This window comes from Phyllostomus discolor, chromosome 9 (genome assembly GCF_004126475.2).
Source record: "Phyllostomus discolor isolate MPI-MPIP mPhyDis1 chromosome 9, mPhyDis1.pri.v3, whole genome shotgun sequence".
In the NCBI taxonomy this organism is placed as follows: Eukaryota; Metazoa; Chordata; class Mammalia; order Chiroptera; family Phyllostomidae; genus Phyllostomus; species Phyllostomus discolor.
In genome coordinates, this window is record NC_040911.2 from 12144191 (window position 1) to 12164630 (window position 20440).

The 20440-nt window shown below is 44.6% G+C and overlaps 1 protein-coding gene across 1 annotated transcript in view; it reads right to left on the reverse strand.

The window, feature by feature from the left end:
• The window catches only part of WDR7 (WD repeat domain 7), a 291161-nt gene that overhangs the window by 42396 nt on the left and 228325 nt on the right, over nt 1–20440 (reverse strand). The window contains 1 exon segment of the mRNA XM_028524165.2: nt 13966–14065. Within this exon segment, the coding sequence (XP_028379966.1) occupies nt 13966–14065 (100 nt within the window).

Sequence of the window (20440 nt, forward strand, 5' to 3'; positions counted from 1 at the left end):
GACCCTTGTTACAGTCAGGTATAATGGCATAGCTTTTCATCTTAGTCTGTGATTTCAAAGGTCTGTCTGTGCTTCATGGTCCTTTCATTACTCTCATTAGCATAGACCTAATGCCACTTGAATTTTGGGGATTTGCATTAAGTTAATATTAAAATGGCTCAGAATAATAGTGTTGACATAGCAGTCTACAAATAACATGCAGGAGTACTTTCTTCATGGCCAATCCAAAACAGTATCTTTCATCATCTGTTTTGGACCTCTTCCTGCTGCTAACTCTGTCACCTGGTAAGCCATGGTTCAGGTGTTCCTTTGGCAAACATTCTGCGGCACGCTGAAATACGCATGTCTTGAAAAGCAGCCCTCTCTCGAGGCCGTATTTACTCTTAGGTCCCTCTTTTTCCAGTCTCCCAGCCACGCTCCCTGAAAGAGCGGCTCACGCTAGCCTCCACTGCCAGTTTAGGGTCGCTGACGACCTTCTGTGGCCAAATCCGATGGACCGCTCTTCCTTTTTATCTTGCTTGATCTTTCAGCAGCATTTCCTCCAGGAGACACCTCTTCTTTCGGTGTCTAAGACAACACAGTCTTCTGATTCTCTTCATACCCTCAAACCATCCCTTCTCATCGTTTTGCCAGATGCATCTCTTCCATCGCATCTTTAAATGTTGATTGAACTTCTTAGGCCTTTGTCGCAGCTCTCTTCCCTTCTCACTCATACCCATCTGCTCTGAATACATGTCAACCATGCCTAAATGTTCATCTCTAGAGCCATGTATGTAGCCATATACTGTATATGACAGTTTCACATGAATGTTCACCAGGCATCTCAAAGTTAACCTAAAAAACCAAGTGATTAATTTTCTACTACCCCTTAATCCACAAATCTGCTCTGGTTCCAATATGTCCCATTCATTCTGTTGCTAAAACCAAAAACCTGGAGAGCATACTTAACACCTCATTTTCAATGACCATACCAAACGCAGCATGCATTCAACTTGATTTTCACATTCATCTCAGGTCAGTCCATTTCTCTCTGTCTTCACTGTCCCCACACCAGTCTACAATGTTGTCCCTTCTAGAATAGCCTTGTAACTGGTCCTCCCATTTCCACCTTTGTCTCCCCTCAATCCACTCCCCACACAGCAGTGAAAGCAGAGGAAACCTGACTAGTTTGCCACTGCGGCTAGAATAATACCAAAATTCCTCGACAGGACGCAAGGGCCTCTGTGACCCAGCGCCAGCCCACCTCCCGCCCTGTCTCCTGCTGTTCTTTATCTCCTTGGTGCATCATTTCTTTAGGATGTTACTGAGGATGTATTGACAAACTAAATGCTTAGTTTTCCCAAATAGGGAAATGGCTCACACCCTGGGAATTTGGATTCACAGCTTGGGAGAGCAAATTGTGAATCCAATGGAAAGCTAAAAAAATGTCTTCCAGTTAAGTCTCGGGAGGAAGCATTGGTTTCCTCATGATCATTCAGGAGAAAGGCCTTATTTTACCAGTGTGTAGCACTAACACAGTAGCTGGTATAGAGTAAATAATTAACATTTGTTAAGTTAATACGTTATTTGAATGGATGCCGCAGCAAGAGAAAGATCACTCCATACTGGAGAGAGATACCCAGACATAGAGGGATCTTGGGCTGTGTGCTGTAGCTGAGCAGCTGGAGAAAACTCCTGGTGAAGGACAAAGCTACAAGGGGTTAACAGACACTGATGGCTTCTGTAAGCACATTTTCTGTTAGTGATTCTATCTGGAAGGGGCTCCCTCCCGTTGTCACATGAAGAACAGAGAAGTCATCAGAGAGGGGACTGTGGAGAGAAAGGGAGGCTCTACGTGTACCCAACAGTAGTTGCTTAAAGCTCTGTCAGGCTGGGCTGGCAGAGCATCGCAGGAAAACTGCCGAACGCGCCATGAAGTCGTGGGGATCCTGGCCTCAGCTCGGGGCAGTGAGAAAAATTTCTGTATAGAAAAGAATCACTAAAATGTCATAAACTAGAATTTTATTATTTTATGTAATGTTTGAAAGCAGATACAGAAATATATAAACTAGGTTGCAAGTATCTACAGCTATCTATGTAAATAAGTAATGTATAAAAAAAATCTTTGTGGGGGGATTATCATGGGTTTTCTCCTCTAAACCTTTCTTTAATATTGCTACACCGCCTCTTCAACGGTAACACCCAAATCAAATTCCACTCATTCCAAGGCTTTGTTTCAGTCTTTGTAATTCTAGATCTAATACAAGCTATTTCTCTTTATTTTTAAATTGTTTGGTTTTATAGACCGTGGAGGACTTAAAACGTTAATTCACAGTAGTTCACACATTATTTGCTCTTTATATAACCCGTGATTTTATTCAGTAAGCCCAGTGATTCCCAACCCTGGTCCGCATTAGAGTCACCCAGGAGCACCCTAAGAAATGCAGGTGTCTGGGCCCCTGTCTCAGAGACTCTGATTCAGAAGGTCTGCGGTCGGTGGTCTAATTCCAAATACCCTACGTGATTCTGATATGCCACCTGGTTTGGAAAGGACAGTGCTACATGACAATCGCCAGTGAGCTTATAGAAAAGGACCTCCTAGACAGGGGTATCGATGGAGCACTAAACATATGCACAAGGAGGAGATGCTGGCGTTGGATTATGATTAAAAATTGCTTCCCTTTGTGTGCATTTGGCAGTTCTCAAAAGCCCTCCCTCACCCGTCTGTAAAGCACCTCGTCGTTCTGCCTTCACTTTGCTCGTTTTGTAAAAATAAGGAAGTTGGGCTACATTATTTCTTTCAGCCTAAAAAACAAAATGAGTGCCTGATACACAGTAGGCATGGAATGGATGAATGAACGAACGAACAAATGCATGGCTTCCTGACAAAAACTATGCAGAGTGTACTGGGGTGGAATTAGCGGGTGGTGACAAACAGTCTCATACCCAGTCAACTTCGGTGAGTTTACAAAAGAGAAGTTGAGTAACGAAGGTGAGTCACTCAGAGAAGGTGTGTAACGAAGTGAGTCACTCGGGCTAAGACTAGATATTCTGACTGCTCACTCGGCGGCCCTCCTTTCAGCATCCTTGCTGACATTCCCTAATCAGACTCTGCTGGGCGAAGGGCGGCCCACCTGCTGCATTCTGCATTCACACCACTACCGATGAATGACAAACTGCTGTCTATGTATAATGGCGTGTAAGTTGTTACCTTTTCCTTTAACCTCTGTCTGCAGTAGAAGCAGTAATTCCAGAGGCTTGGATGTACGTGTCTACAAGTAATGAATCTATGTGAGTTATGGCTGTGTCCTTGGAGATTTACAACTGTAAGTTTTAATTCATCTCTGACAACGCATTTACATAAATTACAGCAACACGGTAACAATGCCATATGCTGGGACGTCTGCCCGGAGACATTCAAGAGGCTTAAGGGAGGTGGCTTTTTCAGTCTCACAAAGGGCCACTCTCAGACTGTGTGAGAAAGAAGCAGTTCATTTGGTGTGGTGGCCATTGCATAGATGTTTCCTTGCTCTTGTCCTTCTGTTGAAAGTAACTACGTTTTTAATGCCTTTTCTGCATTAATGAATGCTCTAGATTAAGATGTGACTTGGGGGAAGAGCGGACTTGCCTAAATAGTTAAACGTTCAGAGGAATAAATGCCAGTGGTTTCTAAGCACCTGTTCTGTCTTCAAGTGTGGCGGCCACAGCTCTGAAGCTGGAGCGGAGATCGGCTGAGCTGGGAGGGAAGAGGGTCGGTGTCGGAGAATCGAGGACCATCCTCTCCTTCTCCATCCCCCTGGGCGGGGCCTGGAGAGGGGCCGGAGCCTGATCTCTGCAGCTGTACCTGCACTCTGCCAGCCCAGCCCCCTGCTTCTGCAGGACCAAAGGGGAAAGCTGACCCTTTTAAATGAACTTTATTAATATTATCTTATTGAGCGTTTACATGTCTCCTATCGGTAAGAGTTTCAATTCATAGATCAAGACAGAAAGTTCTCTTTCAAATTCAGAAACTCAACACTGGACTGACTTTGACAGATGACTGTTAACCCACCATCGCCCTTTACTGAGCACTTCAAATGGAAAAGCACGCGACTAAATGTCTTACACACGTTAGCTCAATTAATCAAGGAACCCTAAAACCATCCCCATTTTCCAGGCGAGGAAACGGGTTCGAAGCATGCTAGCAGCTTGTCCACGTCCCGAAGACAGTGAGAGACAGGACGGTCTGCCATCGGCCTCTTTCCCTCTTCATCACAGCTAACCACCCCTTCCGGGGAGACGTCACCAGCTTCCCTTGAGGAACGACGCTGGTTGTTTTCCTCGGGCCAACCTCGCCCCCCGCCCCGCCCCCCCCCCCCCCCCCCCCCCCCCCCCGTCCAGAATCTCAGGGGTGAATCTCAGCTTGACAGTCATGATCACTGGGGGCTCTGCCAGCAACAGGTTTCATAAAAATGGGCATGTGATTCGATTTTGGTCAATTGAGACACGAGAGCAGGCTTTCTCAGAGGGTGTATTTGCTTGGAAAATGTCTCCTTTGTACCTCTGGATGGTATCCTCAACACAGGTTGCTGGCTCCATGGCAGCCACCCTGTGCCCTGAGGTCATCCAGTGTCAGAGCCCAGCACACAGAACAGAGTGGACCAGAGAGGTGGAAAGACCAGGGCCCGGGGGACACTGCTGAGCGGCTTACTCCACCCTACCTCCAGGTGTTTTGTTATAGAAAATAATAAATCCCTTAATTCTCGTTACTTTTTACATGATGTATCATAACTTCAAGTTTTTCCAACAATTCAATAATTATTTGAAAAATCCCTCTCTATGCCTAACATAAATCTTTGCTTTTATGTGTCTGCCTTCCCTAGTAGTTCATACAAGGGCCCGTTCTTTTCTTTTTCATTTAATGTTGCTTTTACGTTTTCATTACGGCATCAACCTACATTTTAGCGTATCTATTTAACATACTGCATTTTAAAGCTCAACATCCTCTGCTTGCTCTGTTTCATGCTCCTACTTCCTTTCTTCACTCAGTCCCCAGCGCCCCCCTGCCCTGACACCAGTCAAGCCCCGAGCAACTGCTGCCGGGGTCGTTACCAAAGCCTCAAGGAGCAAACCTCCCTCAGTTCAGCCTCAGTGGCCCTGACCTTCCAAATCGGAGTACCTAATGCTGCCGCTCACTGCTTAGAACTCTTCAATGGTTTCTTTGAGTGTACGGAATGCATTCGGTATAGTACTGATTTATGCACTTTAAAAACGTTTAACATCGGTCACTAGCAATTAAAAATCAGGAGGTTTTTACATAAAAACTGCGATTCTCAGCTTGCCTGGAAAAGTCAGAGGGTCGGGCAGCACTATGTCTGGCCACACGTGGTCCCATGCTGACCTGAGACATGGCTGATCCCCTGACACGGGCGCGGCCCTGCCGTCTGCCATAGCCCCCAGCGCTCCCGCTCCTGCCCCGGACACTCAACTAGAGTACCAGCTGGCTTTTTATTAGAGGCTTAGGCTGCTGTTCTATATAGAGGAGCATGAAAAAGAAAGGTGAATATTTCCTGGGTGGCACTACCAAAAATGGAAACATGAAAGTACATCTCACCTTGCTGTATCAGGAGGGCTTACCTTGTTTTATTAATTTATGCTCTCTTCTGCGTCTGTTCAGACTTCTGCGTTTGTCACTGCTGACAAACTAAGAACAATCTGTCCAACAAAGGCTTACCACCATCCCAGTCCCCAAAATGACAGGCTTTACCTCTCTTCCCTCTGCCAGACTGCCCTGCTCCTCCGCAGCCTCGGCTCCCGGCACAGCCAACCCCACAGGCCCCGGAATGCACTCCACGTGAAACAACCTGTCTGTGCTTCTGCAGATGCTCCAGATTCTCTCTGAGAAGCTTTCTCCCTCCACTCGGGCCTAGGAACGCCTAGTCGGGACTCCGCTCAAATGTCACCTTCCTCAGGCACTCTCTCCTGTTCCTGTCTCCTGCCTTCAGGGGACTCACCCTTTCCTTTTTTGTGGCCGTCACGTCCTAGTGTTGCGTGCCCTTGTCTGTTGCATCTTCTCACCGTACCAGCCTGTAAGTACCCTGCTCGCACCAGCGGCCACTCCCCTCTGCATTTCAGGGTGCCGTATAAACACTTCGGGATGCACAGGGATGCACTGAAGGTACCGGAATCTCTCTTAACTGACTCCTCCTCTGCTGACTCTGACGGTGAACCAAGGTTCCCTATGCTCTCTGTAAAACACCCCGACTGACTGAGGCCAGCGAATGCAGGATGCCAGCGCTTCACGGGCCCCTTGCCAGGCTCCCCTCGTCCTGTCCCCCCCGCCCCCCACGGAGCTCTGTGACCCGGCGTGACCAAAGCTATGCTAGTCGTGCCATTATATATATGGTGCACTTCAATGCCATGGAAAATTTTAGGTGAAGAATGGAAAGGCAGCTTTAGAAAGACATACACATATACACTCATGAAATTAGGTGTCAGACAACTGTAAAAAACTGGGAAAAGCATGAACGTCAAGGATTACCTTCTGAGATTGCTTTGTAAATATCTTTAAATTCTCAATCTACTTAACTAAAAACAGAAGCTACAGTAGTTTAGAAAGAAAAATGTGGACTAATTCTAGAAAGAAAAGGCCTTGGTCTCACATCAAGAGACGGAAAAGAATTTAAATCCTATAAGGATAATTTTAAAATTAAAAACGTTAAGATATGTATTATTTTACACGATTCCACATTTGAGCAACATTTTTGGTTAACCGAGTAACTTTCAGGGCTGACTGTGCTAGATCCCAGGGTACCCCCCCCCCCCCCCCCCCCCCGCCCCCGGACCTGAGCTCCGCCCTGACCTCTACTGGAGACAGGACCACCACATTTTGACAATACTCTCCTCTTAATCACCGTCACCATCCTTTTAGAACCTATCACGAACCCCAGACTCATGTCCTGATTACACGTTTTGGAGTGCTTCGGATTTGTTTTATCTTGAATGACGATCCCTTGGCCTTGGCCAGGCCTTGTTCTAAGTACTTTATCTCAGGGTGAACATACACAATACAAGCCAGTGAGTCCAGAATAAATTCAATGTACTGTGACTCTTCAACTTAATATTTTTTTAAATTTACGGACTAAACATATGTATGTAGCCATTTATACTTTCATTTTTTGTGTGAGTGGAGCAGAAAAAGAGGATGGCTAGGAAGGAAGCTCAACGGCATTGAGAATTTAGACAGAATGTGAATTTTGGGAATCACAATACATTTTAGTCCACCCAACGCTTTTGCTGGGAAGTGGAAACACTCGGAATAACCGTTGTGTCTGTAAATGCTAGAACTCCCTGCCTCATGTATTTCCAATTACAGAATTTCATTTGTATTCTTGGTGCAAACGTCCTGAATGCTGCTGTTTAAAGTATACCATGGATATAAGAAAATACTCAGTGAGTGATGGGGTACAGGCACAGACAAATACTCCTCTGCACCATCAGTTTAAAATATTCTTAAAAAATTTCTAAACTTTCAGAATAAATGATGGTCTAATTCCAAGCATTGTTCCAGAGAGCTGTTTCTCCTCCCAGAGCCTCTTCCCTAAATAGCAGTCCACTCTGAAAAAGGGGAGCTTGTTAGGTGATTCTTCACCACGGTGTCAGGGAGCCATTGTCCTCCCCCACCATTCATCTTGCTATCACCCCTGATGCCATATTTCTGGTTGTTGCTTCAGAATGTCACAGGAAGCACCTGCCATAAAACCGGCTGCTGAAAAGAGCAGGAAGAAAATACCTGAAATGTCACCGTCTGACTAAGTACCGCAGCCAATTCTCACCGCAATTTTTGCAATCAGCGCATAAGTGCCCTTGATGTATAAGCGTTACAGAATTCTGCTCAGTGAAAACTGTGCCCCAAGCTTCCAAACTCTGCTTTAAAATAACATCAATCTTGCTGTCCACCAGATCCCTGAGGTCCACTGCTCCTCCGAACCAGAAGTAAAGTCTTTGTGTTTTTTTTTAGAGAGAAGAACGCATTGTTTGCCCAACTTCTATTAATATAGGTGTGTTTGCTGACATTTCTGTGGAGTCTTGAATATTAGCTCTTCTGATATGTGGTAGTCAGAGTGCCTGCCAGAATTAAATGTATTACAGAAAATGACACTGGTGAATTGTCATTAGAATGCTTTGATTCCCATGCTGAAAACATTTTCATACCTTGGCAAGCCCTGCTTTTCCTAAAAAAATATTATTAATGGAAAATGCCAGCATTCAGTAATTTCTTTAACACTTGCTAATACTAGGTAACTTTATTTACAAACTCTACATTACTGGCTTAGTATTTCCTAAGTCACAGATAAGAGGAGTCTCTACTTATGCACTGGAATCAGTTTTTCACATTAGATTCCTGCAGTTCCTAGTGTAATGCTAACTTGAGAACTGCTGTAACATGCACCTTCACATAAATTGGGAAAACGTCTCTTAGTTTTTGGTACACATGCTTCCCCTGTGTGCTCTTGTTCCTTTGGGCTTTGTGGATGTTGTGCCTTCTGCCTGGAATAATGTCCCTTGCTCTTCCCCTCCTTTCCTCATTCTTAATTGTTACCGGCTCAGTTAGGACGCCCTCTCCCTCAAATACCTCTGGCCGTTCTCCCTAGACCCCACTCAGGTCTGGGCTAGTGGTCCTTTCTGTGTCCTCCCCCGGACTACTTTTCTGGAAGGGAGGATCGCAGTATTCAAACCACGGCTTTATGTCAGTCTTCTAAAGCAGACTATGAATTCCTGGAGGGTAGGAACAATTCATATTTATTTTTTGATCACTTGCATATAATACAGTGTCTGGTGCAAAAAAGAGCTACTGTAATTGTTAAAAATTTTCAGTATTTTTTTATAAATAAGGGATAACTCATGAATAACTGAATGAACGCTCTATTGTCTAAAATGACAAATACAGGAGGGAAAACAGACCAACTGTGGTGTTTTTTGTGTTTTTTTTTTGTTATAAGACTAATTGTGTTTCAAGAGCCATTCTGTTATTCATAGAAATAGTATGAAGGGTGTGCAGAAACTAACGCACATAAACTGTGGGAAATTAATTTCAGAGGATTCTGGTTGTCAAAGGCACAGATCTTTTGTCCTAGCACTGTCCATTCAAGAATTTATTCTAAAAAGAATCAGATAGGCATAAAATTACATAAATAAGACTATTCAATGCAGTGCTATGTACACTAGTGAGGAATTGGGGGAGGGCTTAAATGTTAATGGGTAGAGGATTGAGTAATGCATTTTCCTACATCTGCATATTATTTCATCGTTATTCAAACAGATAAAACAACCTTCAAATTACACGTGTCCAATACCCAAGTCCTGACATCATCCCTGCTCCTAGACTGCTCGTCCCAGTCATTAATGTTACCACCGTCTACCCAGGTGCCCAGGGCTCAAACTAGGAGTCCCCCTGGAATTCTTTCTCTCGCCACTGGCTGCCCCTTCCTCCCCACACCCGCTCCCTACCTCTGAGCCGTGAGCCGGACTCAGCGGCTCAGCTGCAGAATGTCCCCCTTTATCTGTCCACCCTTCTCTTTCTCTCCTGCGACAAGGAGCATCCCCCACGAGCTGGTAGTTCTAATTCCAACACGTGCTGTTGAGGACAAACGGGAATGAGGGAAGAGGAGCTGGACAGGAACACAACGAGGCCGTCTTCCTCATATTCCACATTTGCTTTACGACAGCTGTGGTTTTTCAGGTTTGCTCAGGTTAGTTTAGTTAGATGCTTGGCAGATGCCTGAATAGAACAGTGTGATGGGACCAGTCAGAAAAATTTAGTTGGCAGAAAAACGAAGGGAAGCCAGGCTGGTCAGTGTTGGGATACATCAAGGTTAAAGACAGGTGCAAATGGGTCTGGACAGAGTTCAGGGCTGCTTCTCCCTCGGTGGCTCTGAAACCGCACAGGAGCGGGACAGAGGGCATCCGGGACACGGGGGGCAGGAGGCGGCGGGCAAAGTGCCCAGCGGCCGCCTTCTTTCCTTGTGCAGGCACTTCTGAAGCTCAGGGCACCCGCCCCACGGGGAGTAAGGAAGCCGTAAGGCCAGGGAAGCTCGGACTTCGGGCCCACTGCCTTTTCTCGCATCGGGCTGTGGGATGGGGCACATTCCAGAATTTACCCCCTGCTCTTCAAGGGATCTCAGCTAGACCTCAGTGGCCACAGCTCTGTCTGTACAGTCAAGCCTCACTGCCGCTTCTGCCTTTATTACCCAGCCGCGGGCAGGCCTGGCCACGGGCTGCTACAGAAACACAGGTGCACCTTCGCGACGCCTGAGAAAGCGGCCCTCTGTGCTGTTTCTGAAAAGACAGCTTCTCTCCCCTAATAGAGAAACAATCCTTTGATGAGGTGTTTCTGACATATCAAACATGACTACACCCAATGACAAATACATTTTTGATAGAATTAGGGCATACTTTGTGTTCTTATGTTTTACTGAGTTTCTAAAGACTCGGATGTTTTATTTGATCAACGTGTATTTTACTGTGCATTTACTATGCGCCAGGAACTGGAAAATGCAGGGCTTTAAAGAAGAGTTCTTTAAGGAACTTACTTAAATTTTCAATAATAAAGTTCTTCTAGCCCTGGCTGGCGTAGCTCAAGTGGATTGAGCAAGGGCTGGGAACCAAAGTGTCCCAGGTTCGATTCCCAGCCAGGGTACATTCCTGGGTTGCAGGCCATGACCCCCAGCAACCGCACATTGATGCCTCTCTCTCTCCCTCTCCCTCTCTCTTCCTCTCTCTCTCTCTCTCTCTCTCCCCCTCCCTCCCTTCCCTCTCTAAAAAAGTAAATAAATAAAATCTTTAAAAAAAATAAAGTTCTTCTAATAATTTAGCATTTAGGTAAGGCATTAGCCACACTTCCTTTCTCTTGTACTTTGCTGCCTTTTTTGTAGCGTTACACTATGTCAAAAGCAAGAAAAGAAGTACCCAGACTCACCTAAGTGCATCAGATGCCTCCCAGTGACAGAGGTCGTCGGGGAAAATGAGCAGCAGGGGCCCGAGAGAGCCCTCCTGCCCGGAGCCAGCGGTTGTTTACCGCACACAGAAGGCAGTCGGCCCGGATCGTGAGCCAGGCGGGGCATGGAGTCTGCCCAACCAGAGGCGAACGGTGCCAGGGGGAGGACTCCCACTACTGATTTAACCAAACTCCTCTCTGTAGCTCTACGGACTCCTGGAACTGAATTAGCTGCTTATTGAGAACACTGCCTGCCGACACAATTTAAGCACTTCATAGGGAGTTACTTTGTTGCTGTTTTTTTTTTTTTTTTAATTAGGCAAAATTTGAGTCAGATATATTCCGAAATAGCTAGCAGTCGCCATGTGAAAACACAGTCAGTGGCACAGCAGGATTTTAACTACTGAACTGCATCAAGGTTTCTCATTTCCATAATCAGTCGAGATTCGGCTTAACACCACAGGCCAGAGCTGTCTTCACAGAGGAATCCGCACATGGCCCGGGGCAGAGCTGCGTCCGCCTGCACCTGACGGGGACTGAGAATCTAAAACACCCCGAGGGCTCACGGCTTATCTGTGCAATTACTATAACGCAGTTGCAATGTAATGTACCTCCAAGATCATTTTGACATGACATTAACCAACATTTGCTGAATGTGAACTACTGGGCAGGCCCTGTACTAACAATTTTACATAGATCATCTTATTTCTCACAGTAACAGGCACCTTTTCTATCTCATTTTACAGTGAGGAAACTTCAGCTCAGAAGTCAAGAAACTGCCCCAAGGTTATACAACTGGGAAGCGGTGAAGACGGAATTCAAGCCACATGAGTTTCTAATCATTCTTCTCCAATACATTACACTGTACTGTTGTAACAAATTTTTCATTTGAATTAGTTAACTCTACTTCCTCAATCATCTGTGCCAAGGATCCACAAAATCTCTCTGTAAAGGGCCGTGTGGTAACATTTTAGGGTCTGGGGACGGCATACGGTCTCTGTTAGTCACAACCAGTGCCGCCACCGTAGGGACGGGGTGGTCACAGGCAGTCCTGAAGTGAGCCAGCAGGGCTGCATTCCAGGAAAACTTTCGCTACTACAACAGGAGGCAGGCAGACTCGGGCAACAGTTCTCGAACCCTGATGTAAGTAAAATTCATGCTCCAGACAGGTATGCCCATGTGTCCTGAGGCTTTGTGTGATCTCCTATTCTCGTTCAGGAAGAAGAGGTTAAGAGAAAATGATTTTTTTAAAAAAGGGAGAAGCCAATGCAAAAAAGGCAAGGAGGGACAGGGGTTTGAGTTTTCCCCTGTCCTTCCCCGGTCCTTCACCGACGACCCAAGAACAGCAGGGAGCCCACCTGACAGCCCTCCAGTGGCGCAGTCACGGCTCCCGCCCGCACTGGGCCCGCGGCTGCTCTCTCGGACTGGCACCCGGGACCGGCCACAGCCGATGCTCCTGTCCGCTGTGACTCCCATGCAGGTGGTTATGCCTGATCTTTCCACCTAACTGGAAACCTACCCCCAAAGCCAGTGAATTTATCTTCTACATTTTTCAGGGCATATCTCTGCGTGTTTGTTCATGCTAGGAAAAATGTCCCCCTCTCTCTGTTACCTGAGTCCAAGAGCTAGTTCAAGAAATGCTTTCCTGAGGTCCTGGTTCGAAATCCCTAGTCTCTTGACTGACCTCTAAAACATCGTTTCTGAACATGCCAACTGCAGGTGTGCATTTTGATTCAACTGTTGTCTCACTTATTTCAAACACTACGATGCTGATACTGTAAAAGAATGGAGGATCATTGTCACCTAAGAGCTTATTGTCACTGGATATCACTGGTAACTAGCCAGAGTAGTTAGGATTGATTTTACTGATTCGGCCTTGTTTCCAGGTTCTGAATAATGAGAGAAGAGGGTAAGCTTCCGTTTCAAACAGAACTGGGAGGCCAAGGTCACTCAGTCATGCAGCACTGATGACAACTTTGAGGATCAAAATCAAGAAGCTGAGGTAGAAAAAAAATCAAGGGGACACGAAAATGTCCAAATGTCCTAAAACGACGCACAGAAAATAAAATGGAACATACACCACTTTACAAATCCCTTTTAAGAAAGAATGTCTGATTGGTGAGGGCATCTCAAGTAACTCCATGAAAAAGAATAAGGTATTCAAATTACTCGTGTTCTTTGCATTTTACTAAGATCTTTGCTGAGACCACTTAGGAGGAAGGAGACTGCCATGAAACACATGGGTTTGGAGGAGAGCTGGACTCGGGACTGCTTATCAATGAACACCGTGAATTCGCCAGGATCACAGCAGGGCCTAGCCCTGGTTTTGTCATTCACTCAGAGCGCGACTGTGGACTCAGAGACTCCAAGTCTCCGAGCTCGGATTCACTGACGTCTAACGTGGGGCTGCACTTGCCCTGTCTACCCAACTGGTCTGTTCTGAGAATCGAGTGATCAAGAGCGATACCATGACTTTTTCGAAAAGTGTCCTCAAAGCATTAAAAGAATTGAAAAAAAAAGGAATGTAAGCATAGCAAAGCCTTCCTTTTTACAGAGTCACAGCAAATGCTACTGTGATGTCATTTGCCCAGCTTCGCTGTTTTACTTAGAAAAATTTTACTCAGCCATTAACTATCATAATGTACCATCAAACTTTTTTTCCAGAAAACACATGGCAAAAACAAGCAATAAAAACAGAAACTTTTTTTTTAAAGAAGAAAAGACTCCTTGCACAGCCGTCTGTGAGCAGAGCCACCCCGCTCCGGGCTCTGCCGTGAACTCGCCTGCGGCAGCCCCTCATTCTCATTCCTGCTGAACAAAGGCGGGAGGGCTCTCTACTCTCTGAGTCCTTCATTAAACTACTGACCCCTTCAGCATTACCCATAAAGTCCCAGCAGCTCAGCACGTCCGCCGGCGGCGACGTGCTGGCCTCACGCTCCTTCCCACAGCTCCCACGCTCCTTCCCACAGCGCCCACGCTCCACGGAGAGGAAGTCGCAATGATGTGTTTACCTGACACTTCCCGGTCCGGATGTCGTAAAGCGCCACCGAGCCACTGCGCGCCCCAACTGCGATCCTGTGGTTCCGCTCGTAATAGCTGACCATGTAGAACCTGAAATGACATTTTAACAGAAACAAACACAAATCAAAAAAAGAGAAAACAGACAAACAGGTGAGATGACCTGCACACGGAAGTGGACAGCAACACCCTTCAAAGGTTGAAGCCAGCTCCGACCTACATATTTTAAAATATGTCTATGTATAGTTACTATATCGAGATTGTTCAAAAATGTTTCATTTTAGTAATTCTTAAACTCAGTTGAAAGAAAAATGATGCAGAAGACCACTTAGGCCTCTTAATAACTGTCTTCAATGGAAAACAACTTATTATAGCAAACACCTTTAAATTTTGAAACAAGAGACAAAGGTCAAATACAAAAATAATTAAATATGAACACTACGTTTTGCTACAGTGACTACGATGCAAATATTTCTATTCGAACAGAAATGGAAAAAATGAAAAGACTTACATATTCAATCTAATTATGTTCTCATGGTTTATATAGTATTAAGTAGTAAAATATACTTTTTAGCAGAACAATCATATAAAAGCTACATAAATGTCATGTTTAAGTTCACACCAATAATTTAGAATGAAATTAGAAAGTTGCCCACCAGATGAAGCTATCTGGAAAATTTCCTACATTTTCCACATTTATCAGTTTATCTAAATGACAGGTGTGACTACAGGTAGTACTTAGTACTTATTTGGCATTGCATAAAAAAGGATTTAGGGAGGATGGTCGAAGGTTATAAGAGGCTACTTTTATTTATTTATCTATTTTTCTAGATTTATTTTCATGGAAGGATTAAGTATTTGAATTCCTGATCTATGCTTTGTCATAATGATTTCATGGCCATATGGCAAGTGCCTGGGAAGGTAAGAATAAAACTTATTAGAAGCATAAATAAGGGATGATTATATATCCCCAAAGAGTTTTGAACATACCTTCCCCTCACTAGTCCGACTGTCTCAGTGTGAGCTGCCAGGGTGAACGAGTGTTCATGAGAACACTCCCCCAAATGTTCATGAGAATACCGCATCAAGTCCATGCACCCCTGGCCTTTTTTTTATCCTCGTTTCCTTACTACCAGAACACTTCAGTAACTTTTCTGTTATTGTTTTTTAAAGCACGGGATGGGGAGGTAAATCAGATGATGGAAAGGAAATACCATCCTCCAATGCTTTCTGGAGACTGATAAAAAGTTAAAAACCACCGGGGCGTGGGTTAAGTTTCTGAAATTCTGGGAGGAGAGGCTGAGAGCAACAAAGGCCAGATGTTTGAATGTGAGCGCTTGAAACCGGGGACATCCTGACAAAACCATTGTGGTATTATTAGACATTATGACATTCATATGCATTTCATACATCTGGAAAGCTATTATGTTTTTAAACTTTTTGTTTGCCGCTTATTACTAAGTAATGGATTCAACAATACTTTGGTCCACTGACGTGTCTCCTTCCCCTTTCCTGGAAGATGAATGCTTTAGTCACGCGGCAGACACTGCTTCAGGACGACACCTGCTGGGATCTGCTGGGCGCACGTAGGAGATGTCCTCTTGATACGGTTTGAGGGAGGGAAGGGTACTAAAGTCTCCTGATGCATCAAGCTTCCCCCATAAATGGTCAGTAAAATGTTTCCCAAAGCTTTTCCTGTTGAAGCTTCCTACCTACCTCACTACATAAGACAGGGATCAGCATTCAAAGCGTTGAAAAATGTTTACTATTTTGCTTTTCAATAGTTATGGTGGTCTCAGTATTGAGCATCCATCATTACGCCCACATCTACACTGGCATCTGTGCACACAGAAGCACGCACGATTGTACACTTACAGTAGCATGGAACAGAACATCTAGCAATTGTTCTAACAAATATTTATTCGGTGCATTTTAATAGCCACAGGAAAATAAAATTTCCAGAGCTGTTAAAAAAATCTGATATTAAGATTTGTACAGATGTAATAGTTATACTGCTGAAATCCTTTTGCTAAATGTGATTGTAATTATCACTCAAAATAATCCTCTTTCAAAACAACCACTGGTAAAATATATTTACGTTGACAAAACTTTACTTAGTTAAATTAGTGTCTAAAAAGTTTTGTTACGCTGTTCCTGTGTTCTGGACATCAACCTCATCCTTCTAGATCACCTGTGAACACCATCACTAATGGGGGAAACAAGATCAAATCTTGGGTCTGTCTGGAGGGGAAGTATCGTACAGGTCAGCATTTTTCATTCTTTGCAGTTTATCGCTATACTTCCAACTAGCACCTGAAAGTGGTTGGAACCAGGCAAGGTCTTAAGGCATGTTTTTAATGCTGGACTTCTTGTCAAATTGTTTATTTCATTAACAGTGTCTCTTTTAAAAAACCAGAATGAGTCCATTTTATATGCGGTTACTTCACACGTATCCACTCTCGGGATTGGCTGCAGTGCGCCCCTTTCTGCTGAGGGTCTCTGGAGCCCCCACACCCTCGACTATGCTTCTCCATCGGGGGGGCTGTCAAAACTAAGGATGGTGAGGTACGCATTACTTATTCTCACCCTCCAAGTTATCGATGGATGGAGAAGAGGAGGATCCATTTCGGTTTTTAAGACTATTCTAGTTTTGACCTGATCCTACAGGAAAGTCTTGAATTCCTCCAAAATTGGGGAGGGGTATTCAGAGAAGGGGTTCATGTATGTGCTAAGCTTTCTGGAGGTGGCATCTCAGTCTTCCATTTGCTGGATTGATAACGTCACTCGGGCAGCATTTCTTGGGCAACAGCCTGGCAAGAATCCTTTTGTTACATTCTGGCCAGAGCAACGGTTCTTCTCTCCTCAGCCCACCACAAGGAAGCTCCGTGAAGTCAGGCAGAACATCACCACTCAAGTCCGTGAAAGAAGAATAAAGTGGAATCGACTACTGTTCCAACATGGGGTTAGGGTGGTCTTCACCCAGAAATTTTATAGATTTTTAAAAAAGATTTTATGTACTTATTTATTTTTAGAGAGGGATGGGGGCAGAAAGAGAGGGACAGAAACATCAGTGTGTGGTTGCCTCCTGTGTGCCCCCTATTGGGGACCTGGCCTGCAACCAGGCATGTGCCCTGACTGGGAATCAAACTGGTGACCCTTTGGTTCACAGGCCAGCACTCAACCACTGAGCCACACCAGCCAGGGCGACACCCAGAAATTTTAAAGTCTCTGGTCTGCACATTTTCACTATTGCCTACCTGCATCCAGAGCGATCCTTCTAACCATAAACCAAATCACCTCTCTCTTATGCTCACGGTCATCCGACAAAACCCTACCCGATACGGCTCTAATGCTTCTCAGACCACCTCTCTCCTTCGAGAGATCTGCTCTAGTCATGCTGATCTCACTTTGTCTCGACTGGGCCAAGAGCGTTCCTGGGGTGGAACCTGGACATTCGCTGCTCCCTCTGCTTGAACATCTCATTTTCCCAGAATCTCTTTGGCTCAGGCCCTCACTTCATTTAGGTCTCTGTTCCCAGGTTATCTTGATAAAGGGGACCTTGTGGGCCACCCTGCTTAATACAGCTTCCCTGCCACTATTACTCTAATCCAACATCCTGCTTTTCTTTATTAAATTTCCCATCATCACTGAGATAGTAAACAATAATATTTTTGTTTATTGCTTGTGTCCCTCCATGGAGACTTTCTCTTTTGTTTCAATGTGTGAATACAAAGATACGGTCCAAGCAAGCGGGATACAGCACTAAAGCTGAATTCAAAATACTGCACTTGTGTTTCAATGACTAGTGGCCAGGCATGTCACATTTTAAGGCCAGTGAATAATTGAGGTGACAACACAGAAAACAAAACTGTGCAAAGAAGTGAGGCAGGAAACAAGAAACAGAACTTTCCCATGGCCCTTCTAAAAACGTATTTTCAATTGACACAGACCATTTCCGATTTACTAAAGCCGACCCGTAACGGCCCCCGCAGTCTGGGCACGCGGCACGAGATGGACAGGTGCATGAAGGGAAATTCAGTTTTAGGGAACTAGGGACTATCATTTAGGCTGAAACTCAAAAAGGTAAATGTAGTCAAAATAATGATCGATGCAATAAAGTATATACTTTTTCAGTGTAAATGTGGTCCTGGGAAATAAAAAATTATTCTGAGTATGGAACAGATATTTATACCACCAGACACAAATTTCAATGTACATGATATTATCGCATGAAATGTCATGAAAAGAAATAGCCGCATGTCAGTCATTATTAAAGAAGAGCATCGGTTGTTTTGTTGCTCCAAAGCCAGGCCTGTGACTTCAGGTCTTCGGGAGGAACTCTCCACGTCCACCCGCCCCCCCCACCCCCGCTTACGATGTGAAACACAACGTGTGGCCAGCCCATCCGGTGCAGGAGCCTGATGCAAATCGCTTCACCTGACAGTCTCCCAAGCACCCATTCCTGAGTCTAAATAACTGGGGTGCTTTCTATTTATACTCTCCCTTGAACTGATGACCTGTCAAAACCTTTAGTAAAAACAGCCCTCAAATAAGAGAAAATTTGTGCAGAATTTGAAAGTTGTTTTGGAAAAATACAGTTTGAGGAAACATGCAACTCTCAGCAGAAATGTGATTTGGGAGAAAGGAACCTGTAAAAGCACTTTCTTAACTGGGACTTTGGTAATCCGTGATGGTTTCCGGGTGGGGAGTTCCTACTGTATTTCATACTGATGAGCATCAAAATGTAACAAGAAACACTTTTCAGCTAACCCAAAGTTAACCTCCAGGGTCCCATGAAGCCATAAGATCTAAGGAGGTGGGGGATGGGATGTATGAATTTTACCTATTTATAACTTATAACTATTTCAATTCACTAACTGCAACTACTTGCAGCTGATATTTACTGAGTACTGACCCTCTATCAGGCACCGCCCCATGTACTTGTATATGTATTTTCATAAGCAACTGCGTATTAGAAGCAGTTCTTGAGTTGCTTTCAGAATGTCTTGGTGTTGATTTAGAATGGTTCCCAAATTTTTGGTTCTTTTTGTTACAAAGGTATTAAGGCAGTATGTGCTTGTAAACAACTCAACCACCACCAATATGTATCTAGCAAAAAGTAAGTCTTATTTCTCATACACCCTCCTTCACCAAGGGTTAACTACATTTAGCAATCTGATGGACCTTTCTAGAGCATTTTCTAATTTTTATTTCAAAAAAGGAATGATATTATGCATATTTTCCTGCAACTTACTTTTCTTCCCTCTGCACTTCCTGGAACATCCCCCTACATCAGTGTACACATGATTCCACGCATCATTTCACTACTCCCTTCCTGACAGACATTTAACTTAGATCGTACATGGATCCTTCCACACCCAGGGAGTGTTCTTATGGGCTACACTGTCCAAAGCAAGACTCTGAATTAAAGCAGACACACATTTTAAATTTTTATAGCCAATGACCAAATACCGCTAATTCCCATTGAAGTAAAAGAGCGCCCCCACTTGGTATTAGCAAACTTTCCACTTTTTTTTTTGTAGTCAGCACAAAGAAAAAATGGTATCACATTTTCATTACAATTTGTATAGAATAACTTTTTAGATTGATTCACTTCGTTACACTCCGCAGGATATGCATTCAGGTTTACTGATGTGAACAAAAATTATTTACAATGTAGTCAACACAGTGCATCCTTTATTCACTGTGCATCTCCTCAATGTCCACGATGGGTTCCCAATAACCCACAGCAAGATCTGAGCCCGAAACACAGGCAACCTGTTCTGCAGGAAAGAACATTGGGCCTCTGTTACAGAGCGATGTACAGTCGCTCTGACCACAAGAACGTAGCAGTGACACTACCAACCCCATGCGCCTTGCTGGCGAGTACGAGCTGCCAAAGAGCTCTGCTGAGGGCCACCATGTGAGAGGCCAAGGCCTTGGTCTTGGGACACTGGCTGACAGCCCTCAGAGATGCCGCAGTGACAATAAGGAGGAGCATTTGAAAAGGAGGAGGCACTGTACAGCACATGTCTGTACACACCCACAAGAATGTCAGGCCCCCCAGCTTCTGGGTGCTTGACGGGTCTGGAGAAATGCAGGTGGCTTAAGCATTTTGCACAATGTAGACAGGTGGGCAGTGGATATTTCCTGAATAACACTTGTGAGGATTTAATAGGTGGATTACAGTACTTTCCTTCTTAAAAAAAACTTGCCTAGGCACACTGTAGCTGGTGTGTTTGTAGGAGAATTGGAAACACTTCTTAGGCTATACGGGGAGCAGCAGGAAAAACACTGCATATTGAGAGTGTATCGTCTGGTGGCTGAAAAACAGGTCTCTTGTCACCTGGCTCTGCCACTTAACTGTGTGACCTTGGGCAAGTTTCTTAACTTGCCTAGCTTCAGTTTCCTCTTGTGTAAAATAAGGCCACTAGTACAGACTAAGGTTGTTGTGAGGATTAAATGTGC